Source organism: Castor canadensis, chromosome 5 (assembly GCF_047511655.1).
Source record: "Castor canadensis chromosome 5, mCasCan1.hap1v2, whole genome shotgun sequence".
Taxonomy (NCBI): Eukaryota; Metazoa; Chordata; class Mammalia; order Rodentia; family Castoridae; genus Castor; species Castor canadensis.
Genome location: NC_133390.1, coordinates 143797884 through 143823705, shown reverse-complemented (window position 1 = coordinate 143823705; position 25822 = coordinate 143797884). Strand labels below are relative to the sequence as shown.

Genomic DNA, 25822 nt, shown 5'->3' with positions numbered 1-25822 from the left:
CCTCAAAGGACTATAGGGGTCAAGCAAGGATCTAAATAGAACATTCTAAAAAACAAAGAAAGACTAGTAAGAAAGGATGAAAACAAAGGTGCCAGCACTAAGATGAAAAGAAACTAAAGCAGTAAACAACTACAGTCTCAAGGGGCAGCAGAGAGCAGCAGGGACAGTGACAAAATGAGGCATTCAGGCTTCATCCAAAGAGATCAGCCAGGACTTGGCCACCATGGAATGAATGTCCATCCAGTGCTGCCAGATGTTCTAGTTTTCCAAGAAAAGCCCAAAATCTGTATCTTGCTAGAATATACCTCTATTTTTACAATGCTTGATAATAATTTATCTGTAAAAAACAAAGTCAAACAAGCCAACTGGAGGCAGATTGGAAATTCCATGTTACTAGGGCCTCCACGTCACCTCTCACCGCACACCTCACATACACACAATCAAAATGCATTTGTCAGTATTCTGCACATGCAATGTACTTGATTTAAAAAAAAAAGACTTGAAAGGTATCAATTTTACATACAATGGAAGAGCAGCAAAGGTGGTCTTTGGGGGCACTGAACTTCTCAGGTCTCCTCATGGCACACTTCACGACAAGCAGCCTGTTGCCTTTTTGCAGAGGGTGAATCCAGATACACAAAGCTATACCAGGTGTGTGGCTGAGGACACAAGGGCTGAGTAGATGTGTTTCAGCCAGGGTTCAGGCTAGAAAGAATATGGCAAACTCAGAGTAGGTAATGGGGGAACATTTAATGAGGAACTGTTTGCAAAATATGAGCAAGGTGGATGGGCCCCAAGAAAGGGTTTTCAGAACCCCAAGGTTGGCAGTAGTGGGGAGCCCTTGCCGCTTTTTAGTCGACAGGACCAGGAACAGTGACCAGAGCCCGAGAGAGGGTCATCTGACAGCAATCCTGGCTCTCAGAAGAATGCAGACAATGCATGCAGTGAGAGGGGAATCAAAGAAATAAATACTCTCACCTCACTCTTTTCCCTCTGGCCTCTTTCTGGGTCTTTCCATTGACTCAACCCAATTAGAAGTCATGGATCAAGGGGCCTGTTGATACAGTCCCTACAGATCAACCTTCTAGGACAAGAAGGAGTACGGAATGAGGACATAACAGAGCAAACTGACGATGAGAAAACCAGAGGTGGGAAAGGCTTGACTGGGACAAGGTCAGGTACCTTGCCCTAGCACTGCCTCAGGTTTTCTCATCTGCAAAATGGCATGATATCATAGTGCTCATATCATCATACAAATGATGAGAAATGAGGAATTCAGTGAATTAATAAATTAATTTGTAAAGCTTTTGGAACGTGCCCATCATACTGAACAACTTATTTAAGTTTGACAAAATATAAAAATCAGTCAACGGATGACCTCCCACCCTGGAGGGGAAATACAGAGTCATTGTCAGGGACCTCGTGAATTTTGTTTCCAAAATCCCTGTGCTCCCAAGGACTATAGTTTTCACAGACACTGCCCCAGCTGGAACTGCCATGCTCTCAGTGACTGCTCAGTCAGGAGATCACAGCCATGGATTCAGAGACTTGAAGCTGAAAGGAGCCACAGCACATCTCAGCTGAACCCACCCTGAGACTATGTTCCTTGCACTCTATGTTCCCTCCCATTCAATTTCCTCCCTAACTTGATGAGAGAAGTACTATTTTTTGCCCTATTTTAAAATGAAAACAGCAAAACAATTGTGTAGCCACCACACAGTTCACACATGTCTCAGGACCAGAAGGGTGCCACATATTCCCTTTCATTCCACATGACTTGCCCTGCTAGAAACAGCATTGCATTTTGAACCACCATTGCATTTGTTTTTGAGTTAGGGTCTCACTATGTAGCCCAGCCTGGTCTTGAACTCAGGATCTTCCTGCTTCAGCTGCACATGTGCTAGGATTACAGCCATAGCCCATCATGCCCATGCAGTTTTGAGTTCCAGCTTTGCCTCCCTTCACATTGCCCCACATTCTGCCATGATTAGCCTCATCTTACTAAGGCAGACCCTGTTGGTGCCCCACTCACGTCCCTCCAGCTACACCATGTCCCTGCTCTCCAGCCTGACCTTCAACTGACAGCTACTCTGGTTATTTGCCTAAGAACTTTCTCTGGTCCCTAAACCCACCTGCCTATGAATGAAGGGCAGGCTGGAAGTCAGGAGTGGCCTTCCATGAGTGATGATAAAAGCTGATGGATAAATACTCAGATCCCCAATAATTTTTTTTAAATCCAGACTTAGTAAGGAGAGAGTTGAGTCACAGCATTATTGTTGGGGGGCAGGGTAGCAGATATTATTTTCCTATTCTTGCAATAGGGAGAACACTGTGACTTTAAGTCTTCAAAAGTACCAACGGAGCCAGATATGGTGGTCCATGCCTGTAATCCCAGCTCTCAGGAGGCAGAAGCAAGAGAATCAGAGTTCAAGGCTTGTCTGGGCTACAAAGTAAGGCCCTGTCTCAATAAATAAATAAAATTTTTAAAAGAGTGCCAAGGGTTAGGCAAAGAGGATTTTCTTTTGTATAGGAGAAAATAAAGCTAGAAAGAACCCAGCATCGGTGTGTTAGTTGTTTTCTATTAAGAGAAAATCAGCTAAAAGAAAAAGATTTATTTTGGCTCATGGTGTCAGTCCATGGTTGCTTTTTCTTATTGCCTTTGGGCCTGTGGTAAGGCACAGCATCATGGTAGAGAGTGTGTGGTGGAGGAGGTTACTCACCTCAAAGTAATCAGGAAGCAAAAGGAGAAAGAGAGGAAGGGGTCAGGGTCCTGATATTCTCAAGGGCATGTCCCCACTGACCTAACTTTATTTCACTAGATGCCACCTCTTAAAAGTTTCACCATCTCCCAGTAGTGCCAGAGGCTTGGGACCAAACCTCCAACATGGGCATTTGGGGGATATCTAAGATCCAAACCATAGCAGCAAGGAAACGCAATGAAAGTGTGGTGAGAAAGGACAGTACATTGGAGGATTTTTTTAACCTGAGTCTAGTGCCAGGAAAGATGGTTAAAGGAGAGTCTGTGTGCTGGCTCAGTCTGAGGGTGGGTCCAGAGACTTGAAGAAAGGAGAGAGGCCTAATCAAAATTTGATTAAACTGCATTTTTTTTCTGATCAGTCAGTGGAAATAAGCAGTTCAGCTAATCATTTTTGAGCAAAGAAAGGAAGGTCTACTTCTGAGCTTATCACAGGTAAACAGGGGTGGTGGGGGGGGGCGCATCTGTTCATCTTATCTAAGTCCTGTAGGGAAAGGGGTTCTTTGCAGTAAGCACTTTTCCAGAACACAAAAGGGTCCAAGGCGTGTGTGTACTGTGTGTATGTGGCAGGGGTGCTTCTTAACCATGGCCATTTTCTAGGATAAAGTTCTAAAGTAAAGTTTGTTATTGTCATTGCATGGGAGAAGCATAAGAAGGATTTTATGCACAGTTTCCCAGTGGAATTCAGCACTGCCTTCCCTTCCCTGTCTTACTTCCCTCCTGGTATGTCCTGGAATCACCTCCCGATGAACGATTTTCACTGGAATCTTTACCTCAAAGTTCTGGGAGAACCCAAACTGAGACTTTCACTAAATCAGGGATTCCAGACTCAAATGACTGAGGGACCAAGAGCATGCCCATGAGTGAGGGATCAGGCAGGTGCTGGGACCTCCTGCGCGATCCAAGAAGGAGGTCACTGTTAGCTTGTACATAGGGCCATTTGTTCCCATGGGATGATGTAGGACCAATGTAGATACATCTTTTGATTTTTCAAATGAAACCAGAAATATACCATTATAATTGGAACCAGCTAATTCTTAAATGTTTGCAACTAATCAATAATTTTTAATACTGTAAGAACTAAACACACCATCACTGGGGGTGAATTCTGACTCAGTCCTACAGGTCACTGGTCTCTGCCCTGTATGTTAAACTACCTTTCTTCTTTGACACATCTTATCATATGAGTTTGCCTATAATGATTTATTACCTGCCTAAGGTTAAGAGGTTGGGAGACGTTAGCTCTATTTTAAACCAGTCAGGGAGTGACAGAAATAAAATTCAGTCCTACAGATTTTCCTTTGAAGCCTTTTCCATCACATCATTACTTCTTTCAAGAGGAAATTCAATGTAGCCCTCTAAATTGTTGTTACTTTTGTAGGGGTTGATAATTGGGGACTGAGTTTACCTAGGAAAATGTATTGGTTTTAGTTTTATGTTTTTAGGGTTTTGTTGTTGTTGTTGCTCTTGGGAGGAGGGGTTGTAGATACCTACTAAAATTTAGGAGCAATAATATAAATTTCAACAAAGTTTTTTTAAGATAGAGCAAATGTAATGACAGTTAAAGTGAGGTGACAGAATATGGGCAGTCATTAAATAAGTATATTCCATTTACTTTTCTGTGTTCCTGAAATTTTTTCATAATATAAAGTGTGGGGGGAGATTGGGACATGTAAACAAAGACATTCCCAAGTTCAAGGGAGATGAGAATGGCCCCTCATAGACTGGTGGCTCCAGGTACTTGCAGAAATCTGACTCTAGGAGGGAAGATGCTTTGTTTTTTCTTTTTGATAATATTATTGCTGTACTGGAGATACATTGTAACATTTACAAAAGTTCTCACAATATAGTTGTATTCACCCCTTCCATCATTCTCCTTTATCCCACCTCCACGCCATTCCTTGGAATAATAGCAACAGGTTAGGAGGGAAGTTGGTGACATCAAATGTCATCCTGCCAACTGGTGTTGCCTATGGTGAGAGTTTTTTGGGGCCTTTTTCAGACACAGACAGCTGTGAGCGATGGATGACCTGCAAAAGTGAGTTCTTAAAGAAATACATGCACAAGGTGATCAATGACCTGCCCAGCTGCCCCTGCTCCTACCCCACAGAGGTGGCATACAGTACTGCTGACATCTTTGACCGTATCAAACGCAAGGATTTCCGCTGGAAGGATGCCAGCGGGCCCAAGGAGAAGCTGGAAATCTACAAGCCCACAGCCCGGTACTGCATCCGCTCCATGTTATCCCTGGAGAGCACCACACTGGCTGCTCAGCACTGTTGCTATGGTGACAACATGCAGCTCATCACCAGGGGCAAAGGAGCTGGGACACCCAACCTCATCAGCACCGAGTTCTCTGCGGAGCTCCACTACAAAGTGGACGTCCTGCCCTGGATCATCTGTAAGGGTGACTGGAGTAGATATAACGAGGCCCGACCCCCCAACAATGGGCAGAAGTGTACAGAGAGCCCTTCGGATGAGGACTACATCAAACAGTTCCAAGAGGCCAGGGAGTATTAATGAGACTGATATGGGGTGGAGAAAAGCCGCTTCTGCTTTGGGAACACAATCACATTGCACTGATCTACTACTGGCACCCAGTTCTTTTAATGTGCATATGTGTATATTTGTATATACCACATGAATATTTTTATAAATTACACGAGGGATGTGTGGCAGGCCCGGTGACTGTCATGCCCAGTAACTACAAACTTGCTTGGAGGTCCTCCTTGAAGCCCTGTGGCCTGGAGGGGAACCTGGAAGCCATAGTGGGTGCGATTCAGTTCACACCGCCATTCAGTGTGTCCAAGAGAAGCAAAGGAGGAGAGAGACTGAAGTTGTAAACATTATAGGCAGTTTTTATATATAACTTATTTAATGCTAATGTGACTTAAGCTTAACCTTTTCTCTGGAGTTGTTGTGAAACTAATCACTTCTGAGAGAGTGCAGAAAGAAAGGGGCTTAGGGAAGCAGTAGAGAAAGAGAAATTTGCAGTGCTTTCCTTAAAAACAACGCAGTGGAACTCCATCAAACCAAGAAAACGTCCACTTTAAACCAGGTGTAATTTAGTTATAGAGCATCTTGATACAGTCTAAGATTCTAAAACTCCCTTGCCTCGGACCAGAGGATAGGGAGGGAAATGGATCTTTTGGGAGGCAAGTCTGAGGCCTAGTTTTAAATGTGCTTTAAAAAAAAATCAACATTAACTTAATGCTATGATTCTACTAAAAGACCCCCAAACAGTAGAATTTCTGCCCATATCTTAATAGGATCAGAAGATTGCAGGAAGTTCAGACATAAAAACAAGGAGTAGCACTTTTCCAAAAGTAAAAAAAAAAAAAAGAAGAAGAAAATAATACAGACCTCCCTCTATTTTAATACTATCCTAACAATTTTTTCTCTACCAATATATTCCCAGTAAATAAATACAAAAAGGGAAGAAGGGGCTGAAGTCTAGGAAATCTTAATTTTTTTTATGTTTAAGAAAGAATAAACCTGCATTATTTTTGTAAAGTATTTATTGAGTCATTGGGTCTCATGCTTCAAGCAATTGTAAAGAGATCAGGTTCTGTAGGGTAGAACTTAAGGACAAATAAAGAGTTGGTTCTTATGCAATCTTTTACATGCAAAACTCCAGGAAAAGAGAATATATAATAAAATCATAGTAAAATGTGTCTCCTGCATCCTTGATTTATGATACAAATGCCATAAATAGCTTAGTAAAGCAAGGCTTCAAGACAGGAGAGAGAAAAGTTCCACCCAGGTGGGAATAAAAGGATCATTGATTGACATAATGGTAGCTAATATAAATCATAACATCATTGACACCAAGAGTGCCCAGTCCTCCCATGGCTGAAACCCATTGGCATACCTGTGACTTTTCACCACCCAGAGCTAAGAAAAACAAGTCAGAGCAAAGGCTTAAGAACAGTTCAGGTGAGCAAGGCCACTTCCAGATGAAATTTTGCAATGACAGTCATAAGTAGAACTACTCATCATGCAAATTATTCCTTTTCCAAATGAGAAAATCAAAGCTCAGAAAATATAAATGATATTGGATCCTTCTTTAATTTTCTATTCCAGTGCTCTTCCTATCATATCACATTTTGGTGTCCTGCTATTCCTGGTATCTTTAGTACTCTTGACCCCACATGTAAGTTCTCCTGATAAAATCCTGCTCTATGGAAAGGCCTTTATCAGTCATTTACATTTTAGAATGAATTGTTTTCTGATGTTATTGCCTATCAGGATATTTATATTTAGGTTCTTTATCTAATTACAGAATGAGAAGCCTTATTCACATCTGAAGAAATGTTAAATAACTGAACTAGTAGAGAATAAATAGGTCCTTATATCAGAGAAGCAGACTTGGTTTCTAATACTAGAAAAAGAATTTTTGCAAAGAGAATTGACTAACAATGAAATGCACTGTCTTGGAGGTGATGAGCTCCTTGTCAGGACATACATTCAAGCAGAGGGTGGAGATGAGGCACATGGAAAGCTCAGTTGAGTAATAGGAGAGAGAAAAATGTTCTGTCATAAGATTGTCTGACAAATGTTACATTTAGAGTAAGTATAAAGTCCTTTGGAAAAATAGTGGTAGGAATTAGGGAAGAATCTATAGCTTCCAATGGAAGAATCTGTAGCTTCCAATGGAAGAGTAGCATTTCCATAAAGCAAAAAAGGGTTGGGGGGAGTGATGCATTAGGAGTAAGGAAAGGAACTAGGAAAGAGACTGGTGTTTTCTAAAAACTCAGATGTTTAGAGTGATGAGCACAGCAATGAGAACTGGAGCCATAGCTGAAGTGTTCTTAAAGATTTACCTTGGAATTAAGAACAAACCTTTTATACTATAATGAGAATAACTGATAAGAGCAATATTTTCCATGGGCTGTTTGCCTTTTAATATCAGATGTTGCTGACTGAATGAACTGAATTGTGATCAGAAGAGGACTCTTAAGCTCCTTGTCAACTGAGAACATTATGGTGTATGTATCGCCAGGATGGTCCCAAACTTCTGGAAATTTGTCAAACTATTTGCCAAACTACAATTTGGCCTCTATTGAGATGAGTTGGTTTTCGGGTCCAAGGCTCTAAAGGGCCAATGAGAAATCCCTCAGAAAGTCCCAGGCTTCCAGAACAAACAAGAAGACTCTCACCTCATTTAACAGAGGACCCCCAAGCTGGCCCCACGGCAACCTCAGGTAATTCCCTCCATGGGTGGTGGCTCATGGGCTCAAGAGGCAACTCTGAGGGCAGCAGGGTAAAGCTGTCTGCATTCTCACCTGCAGACCTATAAGTATGACCCTTTGGCAACTGTTCAAATGCCTCTGTCAGAGTGCTTTGCTCCTTTGCCTGTCCCTGAAAACTCTCTTTGTAGTCATCCAGAGGGCCTCTTGAGGGCACATCTGAACATACCAACAGTGGAAGAGATGCCAAATGCCCTCTAGTGGCTGCACTTGGGAAGGGTGAGGGAGAAACCAAAAAGTTCATTGCTTTCTCTTCTACCATGGCTCTGGTTCTAGCATCTGCCATGATTATATACTCATGAGTGTTTCTATCTTTATATTTCAGTGGCCAGAAGGGTTTTGTTCCCTTATGGTAATACCAGTGATCAAAGAATAGACACTACATCGGCCACCATTTTCTGAGCACACAATTTGATAATCACTTTGCTTTGGGAGGCTGGCATCATTCTACCAATGTTTCAGATGAGGAAATAAGCTCAACGAGGTTAGCTAACTTACCCTACATCCTACCATTTGGAAAATGGCAAAGTTAGTTCAAGTCAATTCTGTCTGATCACCAAGCGCATACCTTTCAAATTAACCCCTGTATTTAATTCCCCTCCTAATTCTTCCCTAAGATCTGAGGAATCAGATCATTTCTGTGACTCCCTCTTCTCTTTGTGCAAAGAGGACCTGGTTTACCCATGTATTGCTCAACTCTCTCATATTCCATAAGAGGATTTCCTGATTGTGAAGATGAGCCTTTGCTCAAGTTGGGGAAGCAGCAGAGCTCCACATTTCTAGAAGATAGCCTGCTTCCTAGATAAGAACAGAGACTGGTTTATTTTTCTCAGTGCACATAAGCTTGATGCTAGCTTCTACCTCCTGAGTAGACCTCAGGAGCAGGCACTGTGTCTCTTGCCTTTCTGTTCCCACAGCAACTAGTGATGCACTTGGTATACACAACTGGGCAATGTGAACAGGGCTTAAGAGTTTGAGGGTTAAAGCAGACTGCCTGGATTGCAGTACTGGCTCTCTCACTTTCCTTCTGGATGCCACTGGATAAGTCAATCAGCTTCTCTAAGTTTCAGTGTCCTTACATAGTTTTTGTGATGATAAGATGAGATAAGATATGTGAAATTCCTAGTATAAGGTCTGTCATTACAATGTGCAATTTAATTTGATCTTTTGATAAATATTTACTGAGCATCTACTGGTGCCTGGCATTGTTCCAGATGCCAGAGATAAATTGGTTTACTAAGCAAAGTCCCTGTTCTTGGAGGATAGACAGCTGATAAATAAATTCATAATCTGTGATAAAAGTAAAAGATATAAAGACAAACTTTTGATCACACGTGAATGATATTAAAGTGATGGTAGCTGTAATAGATAATCCTCAAAATCACAGTGGTTTAGCAAATAAAAGTCTAAACAGTATGTTTCTGGTTGAGTGGCCTTCCTTTAAGGGATGATCCCAGGACCCAAGGACACAGGCTCCTTCCTTCTTGGGTCTCTGCTGTCATCAAGGTATGACTCTGTAGGATACCCTGGAGGTCATCTCTATTCCATTCTCCTGAAAGGATGAAGAGCAGGGAGGATATGTGCAAAGCTTTTTGTAAGTCAAGCAGCAAAGCACTACTCATCACTCTATTCACTCTGCACAGCTTTGCTATATGCTGTACCATTCTGCCAAGGGTGACTAGGAAATGAATACAGTTGAGGTCCCAGGAAGCAGAAATGATTTGTATGAGCCCCCAGCCATTCTCTGCCACAGAAGTAGATCACCAGTTACCTGATTACACAGGCCAGAAGGAAAGGCAGCAGAACGATATCTGGGTGGACCCAAAGATGGTAGCCAAAGATAGAGAACCTTCATACATCCCCACTGTCTTCCACATTATCGTGCTCAGTTGTACCTCAGTTTCTTAATATGTAAATTGAGATAAGACTACCTGACTTGTCTGCTTGTTGGCAGGTGTGTTTGATGCCCCAAACATCACCTTAGCACTTTCTATATCTGTTCATCTCAGCCAACTTTCAGCTGAAAGTTCCTGCAAATCTTTGCTTAATGGTGCTCTCCAGCCATTGGGGCCTTCTTGCACTGAAGCAAATTGGGAGTGTCAGAGAGTTAACCACCATCCCCAGGAGCGCTAATGGGCTACTACTGACAGGCTGTAGGTGATGAATACACCAGTTTTGCTTACCTGCTCTTCAAGTAGCACATTGTATAGCATATTTTATATTATTCCTGGAGCTTCCAGTGGGACTGAGTTCTGCAACCCTTTGTGCTAACCTGCTTGATGACCAGTGATTTGTTGGCTTCCTTTTCTGCCCTGCCCCTCCTCCCACTTCCCAACTGGTATTTGCTGGAATGATCTCCCAAGCTATCTACTTGCACACATCCTTGTCTCAGGTGTATTCCAAACCATGACATCACTTCATGCTTTAATGCTTATTGAGTATTATTCAAATATAAGCCTATTATCTTTGTCATCATGTTCAGTGAAGGATGACATTTTGTTGTAGATGACAGATGTACTAAAAAATAAAAATCAAGCACATATGAATAAAATAAAATAAATAAAAATAAAAAGATAAAAATCAATCTCATTCTGGCCAGTGTTAGGAGCTCTACTAGATTTCAATACCATTGGGTTTTTACCCAGTAAAAGCAAACCATAATTTTTATTATTAGCTACAACTAGAAAATTATTCCATAAAATACTTCTACAGGCTTTTAAACACTTCTCTTAATTTTAGAATTAATTTCTTTACTGACTGTAAACAGACCAGCAGTACTCCAAAGACCACAGTACAGGGGTTTGAACTCATGGCCTTGTACTTGCTAGGCAAGCACTCTACAATTTGAGCAATGGCCCCAGTTCTAAGCACCACAATTTGAGTAACACTGATCAAATCAATGGACAGTGATCAAAGCCCCCACGAAGTATCAATTCTGTCCTGACACACAAACTTAAGGGAAGCTTCCCAGGAAGTAGAGTGGAGAAGGGATCAGGGTGGAGTTCTCTTTCTGATCCATTTACAATTTCCAGTGGAAAAATATGTGGTCATCACCATTATGCCTGCACTATTTCAGACAAATTAAAGACTTGCCTCAGTAATTACTGGGTGGGTATACACAGAAACATACATCTGTGTGTACAACAGCTCCTACGTACAGTAAGAAACTCTATTCAAGTTGCTTCCGTGAGCTTTAGAATTAGTTTACCATATAGGATTAGAAGAAGAGGAACATTTTCTGGGATCAGAAGATAAGATTTTCTGGAACAAATTTATGGGACTAGCATAAATTCAGAACCCCCCCAGGAGAACAAAGCTTAGATACAGATAAAATTTTTATATCTCCATGTATAAATTTGGAAAGCCAACATACAAAAACCAATGCTTTGCCTGTAATGGCAAAAATAACATCATCATTAGTGGCAGAAGAATTGGCAAGGGACTGGGTTAAGACACAGCTGCAATAGCAAAGTTGGGTAAGAATTTTATGACTTTGCTAATTTTCTATCTGTTCTGGGAGTAATAAATGTGCCCTTATAGGTATTCATGGTTGCCCTCAAAAAAATGAAAAAACCTTTTAAATGGCACAGAAAAGCCTTTCATTCTTGAGGCATGTAATTCATGGATGATTTTCAAAATGTCATGTTTGAATTGGGGGAAAGTAACATTTCTTGAATTAATCAGCCAATTGCTTCAAGAATATGACTCAAAGGATATAAAATTTTCAAGCCCAACTTTTTAAAAAGAAAAAGGAATTTTTTTCTATGCAGTTAAGTTTATTTTTCACAAAGGTCATGGCTAAATCTTAAGTTTATTTGCCATGGAAGAGAACCATCAAAATGAAGTACGCCTTTCATTCCTTAGTGGAAAGTTATCTTAGCAAATCTCAACATTTTTATACCAGTAGAAATGCACTTTCATTCCGTGTTGTTGGACCCTCCTTTATGACCCTCTACATCTGGCTTTTGTGATGTTTTGGGTTTGGATTCCCCCCCACCATCTTTGAAAAGCTCAGCAAATGGAGAAGAAAGGAAGAAAAAAAGTGAAGGCCTTCAAGGATGGAATTATCTTTGGTAACCTTAATGTGACTCACTACCCCTGTTGTCAACATAAACAAAGTAAGGTCTTTGCAAAGGGAAGGCGAGAGAGACCCACACCACTGAACACCTTTCCCCAAGAGGCTCTCAAATGCTCTTTCAGGGCTGGCCAGGTCCTTCTGCTGAAGAACAGGAAGGGATTGCCAAAGGCCTGAGGCCTCAGAACCATGTGACTGGGGTTCCTCCAACCAAAAGAAAACAAGGTGTTTTGTGCTGGTTGCTATAGAAGGTAGATTTTTAAGAACATTTTGGAACAGAGGCAGGAACATAAATCAGGTCCTGTTTGAGGGCTGGTACCAGTGGGAGGGAGAAGGATATAAGGAAAGGGTGTAGGAGGGTAAATATGGTGGAAATATGTGCTAGTGTATGAAAATGGAAAAATGAGACCTGTTGAAACTATTCTAAGAATGGGAGGGGGGATAAAAGAGAATGATGGAGGGGGTGAATTTAACTAAGATATGTTGTTAAGTACTTCTTTGTAAATGTCACAATGTACCCCTAGTACAACAATAATATAATAATGAAAAAAGAGTATTTTGGGGTCCTCACCTTGGCACCACAATGAGTAGAGGCTAGGTCATCTGCACTATGTCTCAAGAAAAAGTCCACTTTTGAGCCCCTCTTCAGGGCTCCCTCCTACTATTACAAGACATTATAAAGATACAAATAGAAAGTACAGATCCAATGCCTACTCACCAGCAGCAAATGTAGAAAGCTACAGCTTGACATAAAAGTGGTAGGCCTACTTTTGGTTCCTCTCTTGTATACTGTTTCTACACCATACCTTCCCCACTGCTCATCTCTTACTCCTGATTGTTACAATTAGCCATTTTTTAGTCAACTGGCCATTTCTTGGGTCAATCTTCTTTAAAAATACTCTTCAGCCATTTTACTGAACTGTGATATACACTCAGGAAAATGTACATGTATCATAAATGCAGAGCTCAATGAATTTTCACAAAATGAACATGCTCATGAGTTATGGCTTGAATATGAAATGTCCCCTGCAGGTTCATGTGTGGATTGCTTGGTTTCCAGCTGGTGGCACTATTTAGGAGGTGATGGAAACTTTGGGATGTAGGGCCCAGCTGGTGGAATTGGGTCACTAGGGGCATGCTTTTGAAGATTATATCTGATCCTGGTACATTTCTCTTTTTCAGCTTTGGCCATATATTACTGCTGCGATGGTGTACTGCCCAAACACACGGGGCCAAACAACCATGGAATGAACCCTCTGAAAACATGAGTCAAAATAAATCGTTCCTCCTTTAAGTTGTTCTCTCAGGTATTTTGATCACAGCTATGCAAAAGTAACTAATATACCATGTATCAATATCCATAATCAAGGTCAAAAAATAGAACATGAGGCTTATGAGGGGACTCCCTGAGGTGACAGAAATGTTCTGTCTTCTGTAGCTTGATTGTCAAAACTCACTGACACTTAAAAAAGTGCATTTATTCATATGTAAATTGTATCTCAATACAAAATAGATAAATAAGACATTACCAACCCTACTGTTCCCTCTTCTGCTCAGTACACAACCCTTACCAAGAGAAATCAGTATCATGACTTCTACACTAGGTTAGTTTTACCTGATTTTGAAATTCAGGCAAATGAAATCATATGGCATACAAAGCCTGAGGTCTGGAATGTTTCACTCAACTTGATATTGTGAGATTCCTTCATATTTTGGGGAAAGATGATATGAACAGGACCTGTGTATGCTAAGCACATGTTTTACTACTGAATATACCCTGCAACCTCCACTTCCACATTGTTGCTGATAGCTATAAATCATTCATTTTCATAACCATCTAATATTCCAGTGTATGACTATACCATACTTTTATTTCACAGTTTTACCATAGATGTGCATTTGGGTAGTTTCCAGTTTGGGGTTTTTACAAATAGTACTGCTATGACCACTCAAGGGTCTGTCTCTGGGTGCTCATATGTACATGTTGCTATTCTGAGTAGAATTAGAAGATCACAGGATATGCACAGCTTTGATAGAATCTGCCCCCATAGTTTTCCAAAGAGATTGTACTGATTGACACTCTAAGAGTGAAGGTTCCAGCTCTTTGAACCATATTAATTCCACCCCCTTCTGTAAGTCTTCCTTGATCATTCTGCTCTATGATCTTCTCATTCTTTACATGTAAGTCGACATGTGTATAGAACACTAACCATGTACCTGTCACCATTCACTGTACTGGGTTCTAGGGACACACAGAGGAATGGATAGGAAACTTGTCATCAGTAAATATTCTAGTAGGTAATACAATGTGACTCTGATGTAACTCAGATACCTATAGTACAGTTCAATGTGTACTATGGGACCAAATAATGGTGTCACTGTGGCATTTTTTAATTAGTAAGTCAGAGTCAATACATTATTAAGAAACAAGTCTGATAGCACCAAATCTTGGCAAGGTGATAAGAACGCAGAAACTCTTACTACTACAGCTTATGGAGATGTGAACTGGAGAATAATTTGACTATACAGTAAAATTGAAGCTGTTATGTAGAAAGATCCACCAATTTCACTCCTAAGTGTCTTTCATTTATCTTTTATATTATCAAAAAGTGGAAACAAATTGTCTACCAAGAGAGGAATGAACAAACCAACCATATTATATAAGTGAGATGGAATACTTCTAGCCATTAAAATAAATGATCTAGACTTATGCATATTCTCACAAATGTATCTTAAAGATATAATATATGAAAAGCAAATTGCAGGTGAATATATGTCAGAAATGAATGTTATGTCCTCCCTAAACCCATACACTGAAATCTAACCTCCAAGGTTGTACTAGGAAGTGGACCTTGGGAATATAATTAGGTCATGAGAGTGGAGACCACATGAATAGGATTACTGCCCTTATAAGTACCCCCAGAAAGCTCTCTGCTATGTAGGGACAAAATAAGAAAACAGTCATCCAGAATAGGACCCTTGCCAGAACCTGACCACACTGGCACCCTGATCTTGGACTTCCAGTCTCTAGAACTGTAAGAAATAAATTCCTGTTTTTATAATCTACCAGGGTGTCTATGGTTGTTGTAGCACCCTGAACATAGTGTGTAAAGTATTATACAATTTCTATAATTTTAAAACTCACAATACAAGTCTATACTCTTTCTGAACTCTGACATAAAAAAAATAGTAATTATATATAGGAAACCTAGCCACCAATGTCAAGATAATAGTTATCTCTGGGAGTGAATGATAGTGAATAAATGGAAGAAGAAAGATTTTAGAGGTAATATTTTATTTATTAAAAAGAAAAAAAACTGGAAAGGGAGCAAGATAGCAAGGGATAGAAGAGTTCACCATTGGACCCCATGAATAAGAGTCTGGATAACAAAAAAGAGACTACATACGGAAGAGAAAAAGAGAGGAAGAGCACTGATAATCACAAAAGAGTGACAGGACAGCCAGAAAACATGATGAAACAGAAAGATGACACAGTAAATCAAGAACTAGTCTAAGGCTCCAGCCCCAGCCCCCCCAGGGGGAGAGGAAGCCACAGCCACTACCTCAAGAGCTCTCTCACACTATTACCTCCTACACATACTCCCATTCTTTCTATCTTCCCGCTCTCTTCCCTTCCCCACGCCCATCCCCTATATTACTCAACTTCCAATCCTTACACTTTTCAACCAATGTTATACTCCCAGATCATCCCCTAGAAACCAGTTTTGCTCCCATACAACCTTAGCTGGGAGCCAAATAAAGGTTCCAATTTTTTCTTACTCATTCAAATACTTGACTTATTGCAAAATTGCTAACCTTGTTCTGTAGTAGTTTCTCCATTTATGTGAGGTAGTAAAAAAGAAACTTAAACCAACAGATGGGTAAATCACAGTGTAGAAATTTAAATATGAAAAACTAAGGCATGTCTCCTCTCCAAAACCCCCAAAACCCCACCACAAAAATTCAACAACTAAATCCAAAGATCATGAATTGGCTGCAATATCTGAGAGAGAATTCAGAAGCCTACTGTTAAAAATGATCATGACTTCAAAGAGAATTCAAATAAATAGATAAATGAAGTTAGGAAATCAAGATATAGACAAGAAAATAAGCAACATGGAAGAGAAATTCAGCAAGGAAATGAAAATTATGGAAAATAAGCAAGTAGAAATGGTCAAAAATGAAAACCTTGTAAGTCCAATACAAACCACAGTAGATAGTATTATCAGCAGATAAGATCAACTAGAAGAAGGAATATCAAAGATGAAGGACAAGATCAAAGGGGTATTGCATGCAAGCAATGAAAAAAAGTGAATACACATACATGAACTATCTGACAATATCAAAAGACCAAACCTAAGAATTCACAGTGTGAAAGAAGGAGCCGAAATACAAACTAAAGGCATAGGAAACTTACTCAATGAAATCATAGCAGAAAATTTCCCAACTCTATGTAATAGTATAGACTCCTATGTACAGGAGACACTTCAAACTCCAAATACACATAACCAGAAAAGAACAATCCCATGCCATATCATAACTAAAATGTCAAAACTGTAGAAGAAAGAAATGATATGAAAGCTGCAAGAGAAAAACACCAGCTTACATACAAACATAAACACATAAGAATCATCTCAGATCTCTTAGCACAAACCCTAAAAGCCAGGAATGCATGAAACAATATAATTCAAGGTGTAAGACAGTATAACTGCCAACCAAGAATAATATAATCAGCAAGGCTGTGCTTTAATGTCAAAGAAGAAATATGGATCTTCCAGGATATTGATAAGCTAAAATGGCTCGTGTCTACCAAGACTGTGTTACAAAAGATACTCACAGGAATAATTCACAGAGAAGAAAAACAATCACAAGAATGAGAAGTCAGAAAAAGAATAAAACTCATGAGTAGAATTGATGAACCCATGGGAGCTAGGAAAGTATCAAGCATGATCCACTCAGTAAACCAGAAAAACCTAAAGTTGAACAAGGCCAAAAGTAAAGAACAATGAACATGAGATTCAATCTGGAAAAAAAATCAATAGAAATACAGGACTCAGTAAACACCTCTCAATCATAATCCTCAATGTAAATGGACTTAACTCTCCAATCAAAAGACACAGATTGTCATATTGGATCAAAAAAGCAAGATCCAACAATCTACTGTTTGCAAGAAATACATATCACAACCAAAAGCCACATAAACTAAAAGTAAAGGGCTGGAAAAAGATATAGGAAACGTGGAAATTGAAAGCAAGCAGGAGTAACTATTCTCATATCAGACAAAGTAGATTTTAGGTAGAAATTAGAAAAGATAAAGGAAGTCACTACATATTATAAAGGGAACAATCCAGCAAGAAGATATAACAATTCTTAATATATGTGCACCAAATATAGGTGCCCCCAACTTCATAAAACACACACTTGTGTGCATAAAGGAATAGATAGGTCCAGGTGCAATAATAGTGGAAGATCTCAACACCCTACTCTTGTTGATAGACAGAAAATACAGTTAAATAATATCATGAATGAAATGGATTTAACAGACATTTATAGAGTATTCCATCCTACAGCAACAGATAACACATTTTTCCCAGTAGCCCATAGAAATTTCTCCAAAATATATCATATCCTAGGTCCCACAGCAAATCTCAACAAATACACAAGAAAATCAAAATAATCCCCCATATCCTAACAGGCCATAATGGAATAAAATTAGAAATCAATGGCAAGGAAACCCACAAAAAACATTCAAACTCCTAGAGAGATATTAAACAAGACACTTTTGAGTGATCCATGAATTGTTGAAGAAATTAAACAAAATCCTAGATTCAAATGAGAATGAGTCTACAACCTACCCCAACTTGTGGAAAACAGCAAAGACTGTTAAAAGGGAAGTTTATAGCGTTAAGTACCCACATCAAAAAATTAGAGAGCTCTCAAATAGACAATCTGATGTTGAACCTCACACTTCTAGAAAAACAAAAAGAAATCAGTCTCAGTAAATGGAAACAAATCAAAAAAATCCAGGCAAAAACCAGTGAATTTGATACAAAAGAATAACACAATGAATCAATGAAACAAAAAGTTTGTTCCCTGAAAAAATAAACATGATCAAAAAACCTTTAGCCATATTAGCCAAAATAAGAAAGAATAAATTAATAAAATCAGAGATGGGATATTACAACAGATACCAAGGAAATTCAGAAGATCATTCAGAAATATTTTGAAAACCTATACTCCAGCAAACTGGAAAATCAAGAAGAGATAAACAAATTTCTTGACACATTTGACCTACCAAAATTGAACCAAGAGAACATTAACAAGTTAAACAGATCTATAACAAGTAATGAGATTGAGAGAGTTATAAAGAACCTCCCAAAAAAGAAAAGCCCATGCCTGGATGGATTCACCTCTAAATTCTACCAGACCTTTGAAGAAGAACTAACACCAAAGCTACTCAAAACTATTCCATAAAATACAAAGGGAAGGAATACTACCAAACTCATTCTACAAAGCCAGTATTACCCTAATAGCAAATCCAAGTAAAAAATGCATTGAAAACAAAGTTATAAGCCAATATCCCTGATGAACATAGATGCAAAAATCCTCAACACAATTCTAAATCCTCAATCCTAAAAGAATCCAACAACACATTGAAAAGATCATACACCACGATCAAGTAGGTTTCATCTCAGAGATGAAAGAATGGTACAACATTTGCAAACCAATAAACATAATACAACAGTAAACAGAATCAAGAACAAAAGCTACATCATCATATCAATAGATGCAAAAGAGCCTTTGGCAAAATTCAACATCTTTTCATGTTAAAGGCTCTGAAGAAACTAGGAATAGAAGTCACATTCCTCAACATTTTGAAGGCTATATATGACAACCACATAGCAAATATCACACTAAATGGAGAAAAAGTAAACCATTTCTTCTAAAATCAGGAATAAGACAAGGATGTCCATTCTCAACATTCTTATTCAATATTGTACTGGAATTCCTATCCAGAGCAATAACACATGAGAAGGAAATAAAAAAGATTCAAGTAAGGAAGAAAGAAGTCAAATTATCCCTATTTGCAGATGATGATCTTATATCTGAAAGACTTCAAAAACTCTACCAAAAACCTCTTAGATCTCATAAGCACATTCGGCAAAGTAACAGTTTACAAAAATCAATAGCATTTCTACACACAAATGATGAACAGTCTGAGAAAGAAATCAAGAAAATAATATCATTCACAATAGCATCAAAAATTTTAAAACCCAGGAATAAATTTAGCAAAATAAGTGAAAGACCTATACAATGAAGAAAGAAATCAATGAAGACTTCAGAAGATGAAAGGAATACCCTATGCTCATGAATTGGCAGAATCAATATTGTGAAAATAGCTATACTTCTAAAAGCTATCTATAAGTTCAATAAAATCCCCATTAAAATTTCAATAACATTTTTCACAGAGATAGAAAAATTAATTGCAAAGTTCATGTGGGAGCACAAAAGACCTCAAATAGCCAAAGCAATCCTGAGTAAGAAGAGCAGCATTGGAGGTGTCACAACACTTGACTTCAAACTATATCACAGAGCCATAGTAACCAAAACAGCATGATACTGGGGAAAAAACAGACATGAAGACCAATGGAACAGAGTAGAAGACCCAGACACAAACCTATACATTTAGAGCCATTTGATTTTCAACAAACTAGCCCAAAACATGTGTTGGAGAAAGATAGCCTCATCAACAACTGATGCTGAGAAAACTGGAGATCCACCTGTAGAAGACTGAAACCAGATCCCAGTCTCTCACCTTGTTTTAGTATCAATTCAAAGTGGATCAAGGCTCTTAATATAAGATCTGGAACTGTGAGACTATGACTGGAAAGAATTAGGAATACACTGGAACATATAGACATAGATAATCACTTTATGAATAGAGCTCCAATAGCTCAGCAGTTAAGAGGAAGGACTGACAAATGGGACTGCATAAAACTAAAAAGCTTCTGCAAAGAAAACAGTAACTGGACTGAAAAGGCAGCCTACAGAATAGAAGAAAATTTTTGCCAAATGTACATCTGAGAAGGGATTAATAGCCAGAATGTACAGGGAACTCAAAAAACTAACCTCTCAAAGAATCAACAACCTGTTGGATAAATGGGCAAATGGACTAAATAGACAATTTTCAAAAGAAGTACAAACGGCCAATAAATACATGAAGAAATGTTCGTTATCTCTGGTTATTGTGGAAATACAAATCAAAATGACATTGAGATTTTTATCTTTCTGCAGTCAGAATAGGTATCATCAATAACACAAACAACATCAAATGCTGGCAAGGATGGGGTAGAAGGAAGGAACCCCTATACACTGTTAGTGGGAATGTAAATTATTGTAACCACTATGGAAAACAGTATGGAAGTTCCTAAAAGAAAACTAAAAATAGGGGCTGGAGATGTAGCTAAGTGGTTTAGTGTTTGTCTAGCATGTATAAGGTCCTAGGTTTCATCTCCAATACCACAAAAAAAAAAAAAAAAACCCTAAAAATAAACCAGCAATACCACTCCAAAGCATGTAACCAAAGGAATGTAAGGCAGCTTACAATAATAGAGTCACTTGCTTACTCATGTTTATTGCAGCTATTCACAATAGGTAAGCTTTGGAAACAGCCCAGATGCCCTATAACTGGTGAATGAATTAAGAAAATGTGGTAGATACACACAATGGATTATAATTCAGCCGCAAAGAAGAATGAAATGTTATTTGCAGGTAAGTGGATGGAATTGAAGATCATCATGTTAAGTGAGATAAGCCAGGCTCAGAAGGACAAAGGTCACATGTTTTCCCTCATATGTGGATGCTAGACCTAAAATATATATGTACACATAGATATATTTATGATTTTATACACACACAAACATATACACATACACACACACATATATATACACACACACATAAAGAAAGAACATGATTGCATTAATGGATCTGAGGAGAATATGGGTAGGAAGGAGAGAAAAAGAAAATAATAGAGAGTGAATAATACTGTAACAAATGCATCTGTTAATGAAAATAGTATAATGTAATGTACTGTAATCTGTTGGATAACAAGGAAGCAGGGTGATAGAGAAAGAGTAAGTAATAAGGGGGTTAATCTGACTAAAGGATGATACATACATGTCTGAAATACCAAAGCAAAACCTCCTTGAACAATCAATATGCACTTAAAATATGAAGGACAGGAAGGTAAATGTCTGGTAATAGGTATGAGCAGGAAAGGAGAAGGGGGAAATGGAGAGGATGGAGGAAGGTGAATATGGTGGATGTATTTTGTATTTGTGTATGTAAATAGAACAATGAAACTTGTCAAAATTGTTATAAAAAGTGAGGGGAAAGGGAATGAGGGAGAATGATGGAGGTGGTGAATCTAAGATATATTGTAAACACTATGTAAATGTCATACTGTATCCCCCTGTACAACTATTACATGTAAATTTAAATTAATAATAACAAAAAAAGAACTAACGTAATAAGGGACAAAAACCATCTGATCATCTTAATGAATGCAGAAAAAGTATTTGACAAAATTTAACATTCTTTCATAACAAAAACTTTTCACATATTAGGTACAGAAAGAATGGACCTCAGCACAATAAAGGCCATGTATATCAAGCCCTAGTTAGCATCATACTCAATGTTGAAAAATTCAAGGCTTTTTCACCAAGATCAAGAACAAGACATAGATGCCCACACTCACCCACTTCTATTCAATATATTATCAGAAGTTTTAGCCAGAGCAGTTAGGAAAGAGTAAAGAAATAAAAAGTATCTGAATCAGAAAACAAGAAGTTAAATTGTCTCTGTTTATAGATGACATAATCCTATACTGAGAAAGCCCTGAAGTCTCCACGAAAAATTAGAAAACAAAGTAAATAAAGTTATAGGATACAAAATCAACATACAAAAAGCAGAAGTATTTCTATGCACTAACAGCAAACTATCCAGAAAATAAATCAACACTTCAATTTACTATAGCATCTGATATTAGAATACCATAGCATTTCAACTAATACTTACAATTAATTTACCACAATAGTGAGTGATCTGTACACCAAATAGTGTAAAACATTGATGAAAGAAATTAAAGAAGATACAAACAAATGAAAATATACCCATATTCATGACTCGGAAGAATTATTATTGTAAATGCATCCAAACTACCCACAGTAATCTATAGGTTCAATGCAATTCCTATAAAAAAATTCCAATATTATTTTTTATAGAAACAGAAAAAAAATCATCCTAAAATTCATAGGGACAGTGAGGATTTGAGGAAAAAGAAACACTTGGACACTGTTAGTAGGATTGTAAGTTAGTATAGGCATTATAGAAAACAATATGGAAGTTCCTCAAAAAATAGAAAACAGAATTACCACCTGTTCCAGCAATCCCACTTCTGCTTATATAACCAAAGGAATGGAAATCAATGTGTTGGAGAGATATCTGCACACCCATGTTCACTGTGGCATTATTTAGAATAGCCACGATATGAAAACAACCCAAGTGTCCACCAATAGATGAAAGAATAAAGAACATGTGGTATATAAACACAATGGAATGCTATAAAACCTTAAACAAGAAAGAAATACAGTCATTTGTGACAGCATGGATCAAACTAAAGGACAATATACTTAGTGAAATAAGCCAGGCACCAAAAGACAAATACTGCATGATGTCACTTTTATATGTAGAATCTAAAAATATCAAACCACTAAAAGCAGAGAGTAGAATGGTGGTTTCCAGGGGTTGGGAAGTGGGGGAAGTGTGGAGAATGAGGACATGCTGTGTAAAGGGGACAAAGTTTCAGTTGGACAAAAGGAGTAAGTTCTAGAGATCTATTGCACAGAAATGATGACTATAATGAAAAATAAGGTATAATATATAGTCTACTTGGAAATTACTGAGAGTTGATTTTAAACATTATCATCACAAAAGTTACCATTTTTTACTTATGTACCAGATTCATATACACAAGATAATAGATGTATTAATTAGCTTAATTAAATCATTCCATAAAATACACATGTATCAAATCATGTTGTGCCCCATAACTCTATATGACTTGTCATTTACCAATTAAAAAGTAAGTTTTAAAAAGCAAACCTGAAAATTCATACGGCAAACTGCTAAATCTTTTCTATTTGGTTGGGTTTTTTTCATACTGGGGTTTGAACTCAGGGCCTCTCATTTGCTAGGCAGCCACTCTACAACTTTAGCTATTCCGGCCAGCCTGGCAAACTGTTGATACTGGTTAAATCTGAATATTGGAATAATATACAGCTGTGACATTTTGAATATGTGATATATTTTAAAACAAGTACTAAAAATAAGCAAAACTGAAAAGGAAAAGTGAAATGATGAAGGTAGATGGTATCAACAAGGTCAAGGCACATAGGACTCTTCACAGCTAGCGTGTGTGACCAGTGGCGTCAGCTGATGGTGGTGATATTGAGGTTGAAATATCTGTACTCACTGACTCCAGGTAATGAAGCCACTCCTGTTAGCCAGTTTGGTTCTTCCAAGAGATGGACGTATTGCCACTTGTCAACTTCTCCCTTCCTCTCTGTCATGCATAGTCTGAAATAAACAAAGCAATGGATTCAGACCCGTTTCAAATCCAGAATTTACTGAGAAGGAGCCTTTGAGCCAGTCCCCACAACCACTCTGCTGACACACAGCCCTGCTATATCACACTTCCTTCTCATACCTGCATTCCTGCCTCTGGGGCTAGATGTACCTTTGAGGGCAGGGAAGCAAGAAGATATAATAAGAAAACCAAGTCTGGTGCCACTGGCTGGCTCCCAGCTCAGAATAAGGCATGTTTACAAATGACTACTTTGTGTTAGGCACTAGACTAGGGAATCATCTCAATTAAATTTAAAATGTCCACAAATGAGGATGCTGAGGAAGCCCGGGTATGGTTGACTCCAAATTCATATTTTCTCTATTGTAGTTTGTGTTTCAAAGGTGACGTGGAATCTGATTTCTTATGCTCCAGTGCTTCACCTTGCTTACAGAAAATAAGTACATGGGTGGGGTATGGTGGGAGTGAAATTTGAGTCTCATCTGTGCAGATGCCCCATGAAACCAAGTGATATTCCCTCTGATCCCAGCAGTCCTTCCTTTGCCTTATCCACCACCATGCCTGATGACTGAGGGTCCAGGTGTACCCACAGGTGTCTTCCATAGCATGTTCCTCTGAAGACAGTAACTGCAGATCATCAGACTTCTGTTTTCTGCTCTAGCATGGACGAAATTAAAAGTTGTCCTTTTGTCCTAACAACAAGTAAAAAGGTAATCAAACAGAACATCAACAACTCTTCTTATTTGCACCAGGGCAATCTATTATTCCCCAAATTAGAAAGACAAGCAAGTTAGTGCAGAGAATCGCAGCCTGCTGGAGCAGAACACCACAGCACACCCTCCTTAAGGAACCAGTGTTGAGGTAGGGAATCCTGAACTATAACTGAAAATTTTCTGGGGGCTCAGTGTGAACAAGCCTAAGAGAGAGAAACTCCAGAAGACACGATTATATTGTGAGTTTTAACTTCAGTTTAACCAAATCACCACAGTAGATATTGAAGAAAATTCCTCTCAGGCCTTCAGCAAGGGAAGGGAAAGGGAAATGTTATAAAATGTGTCAGAGCACTCTGTCCTTTCTAAAGATCCAGCTCAAGAGAAATTAATTGGGCTGGGGATGTAGCTCAGTGGTAAAGTACTTGTCTAGCATGTGTAAGGCCCTGGGTTCAATCCCCAGCAGGAGAGAGAGAAAAAACCAGTTAACTAGAGCTTAACTTGATGGGGTTTTATCAGAGTCTAACTGATCTGTAAGAAGAGAAATACTCAACTCCAACCCCCAAACCTTCCACATACACAATTCAAGCCCATTTCAGTCATCTCCTGTCTGGGAGAGCCACAGGTGTTTGAGAAGCACAATCTAGAGTTGTAGATTCACTGCAAGACTGAAACCTACACAACTTTAAAAGAATAATGAACAACTCTCAAAGAAAAATGAAATTAAATGAAGGCTAACAAAAAGATAGCTGGAAAAATCCTCAAATCATGGTACATTTCTGTTTCAAAGGTGGACGTGGAATCTGATTTCTTCTGCTCCAGTGCTCCACCTTGCTTACAGCAAATAAGTACATGGGTTGGGTATGGCGGGAGAGAAATTTGAGCCTCGTCTGTGCAGGTGATGAGAAGAAGAAATCTCCAAATAAATTTTTTAAATACTTTAAATAAAAAGTAAAGCCCTACTTATCTAAATTTATGGAATGCAGCAAAAAATAATGTTTACATAGGGAGCTATATAGAATTAAATGCACATATTAGAAAAGAGGAAAGAATTTAAGCAAATCTCCTGAACCTTTACCTTAGGAAACTAGAAAACGAAAAGAAATCAAATCCAAGATAAACAGAAGAAAATAAATAATTTTTAAAATGAAATTGAAAATAGGTAATCAATAGAAAAAAATTCAAAGTAATAAATTGGTTATTTGAAAAGGTCAACAAATTTTATAAGCCTCTAATTAGGTTAACTATGAAAAAAGAAAAAGGACACAAATTACTAATATCAGATGTGAAAGAAGGGAAATCAATACAGATGCTATGGACATTGAAACGATAAAAAGGAATACAATGAATAACCTAGATGAAAATGGATCAATTCTTTCAAAGACA

The 25822-nt window shown here is 38.4% G+C and overlaps 1 protein-coding gene and 1 long non-coding RNA gene across 2 annotated transcripts in view; one reads left to right on the top strand and one right to left on the bottom strand.

Annotated features, from left to right (window-relative positions):
- The window catches only part of Ism1 (isthmin 1), an 80780-nt gene extending 67407 nt beyond the window's left edge, over positions 1-13373 (top strand). The window contains exons 6-7 of the mRNA XM_020166617.2: positions 4758-7959; positions 13262-13373. Of these exons, the coding sequence (XP_020022206.1) occupies positions 4758-5275 (518 nt within the window). The 3' untranslated portion in view covers positions 5276-7959; positions 13262-13373. The remainder of the gene's footprint in view (positions 1-4757; positions 7960-13261) is intronic.
- Positions 1-25546, bottom strand: part of LOC141423365 (uncharacterized) — a 53504-nt gene extending 27958 nt beyond the window's left edge. The window contains exons 1-2 of the long non-coding RNA XR_012448169.1: positions 24317-25546; positions 23616-23719 (exon numbers count right to left, since the gene is read on the bottom strand). This is a non-coding gene — a long non-coding RNA (uncharacterized lncRNA). The remainder of the gene's footprint in view (positions 1-23615; positions 23720-24316) is intronic.
- Positions 25547-25822: the final 276 nt, after the last annotated feature.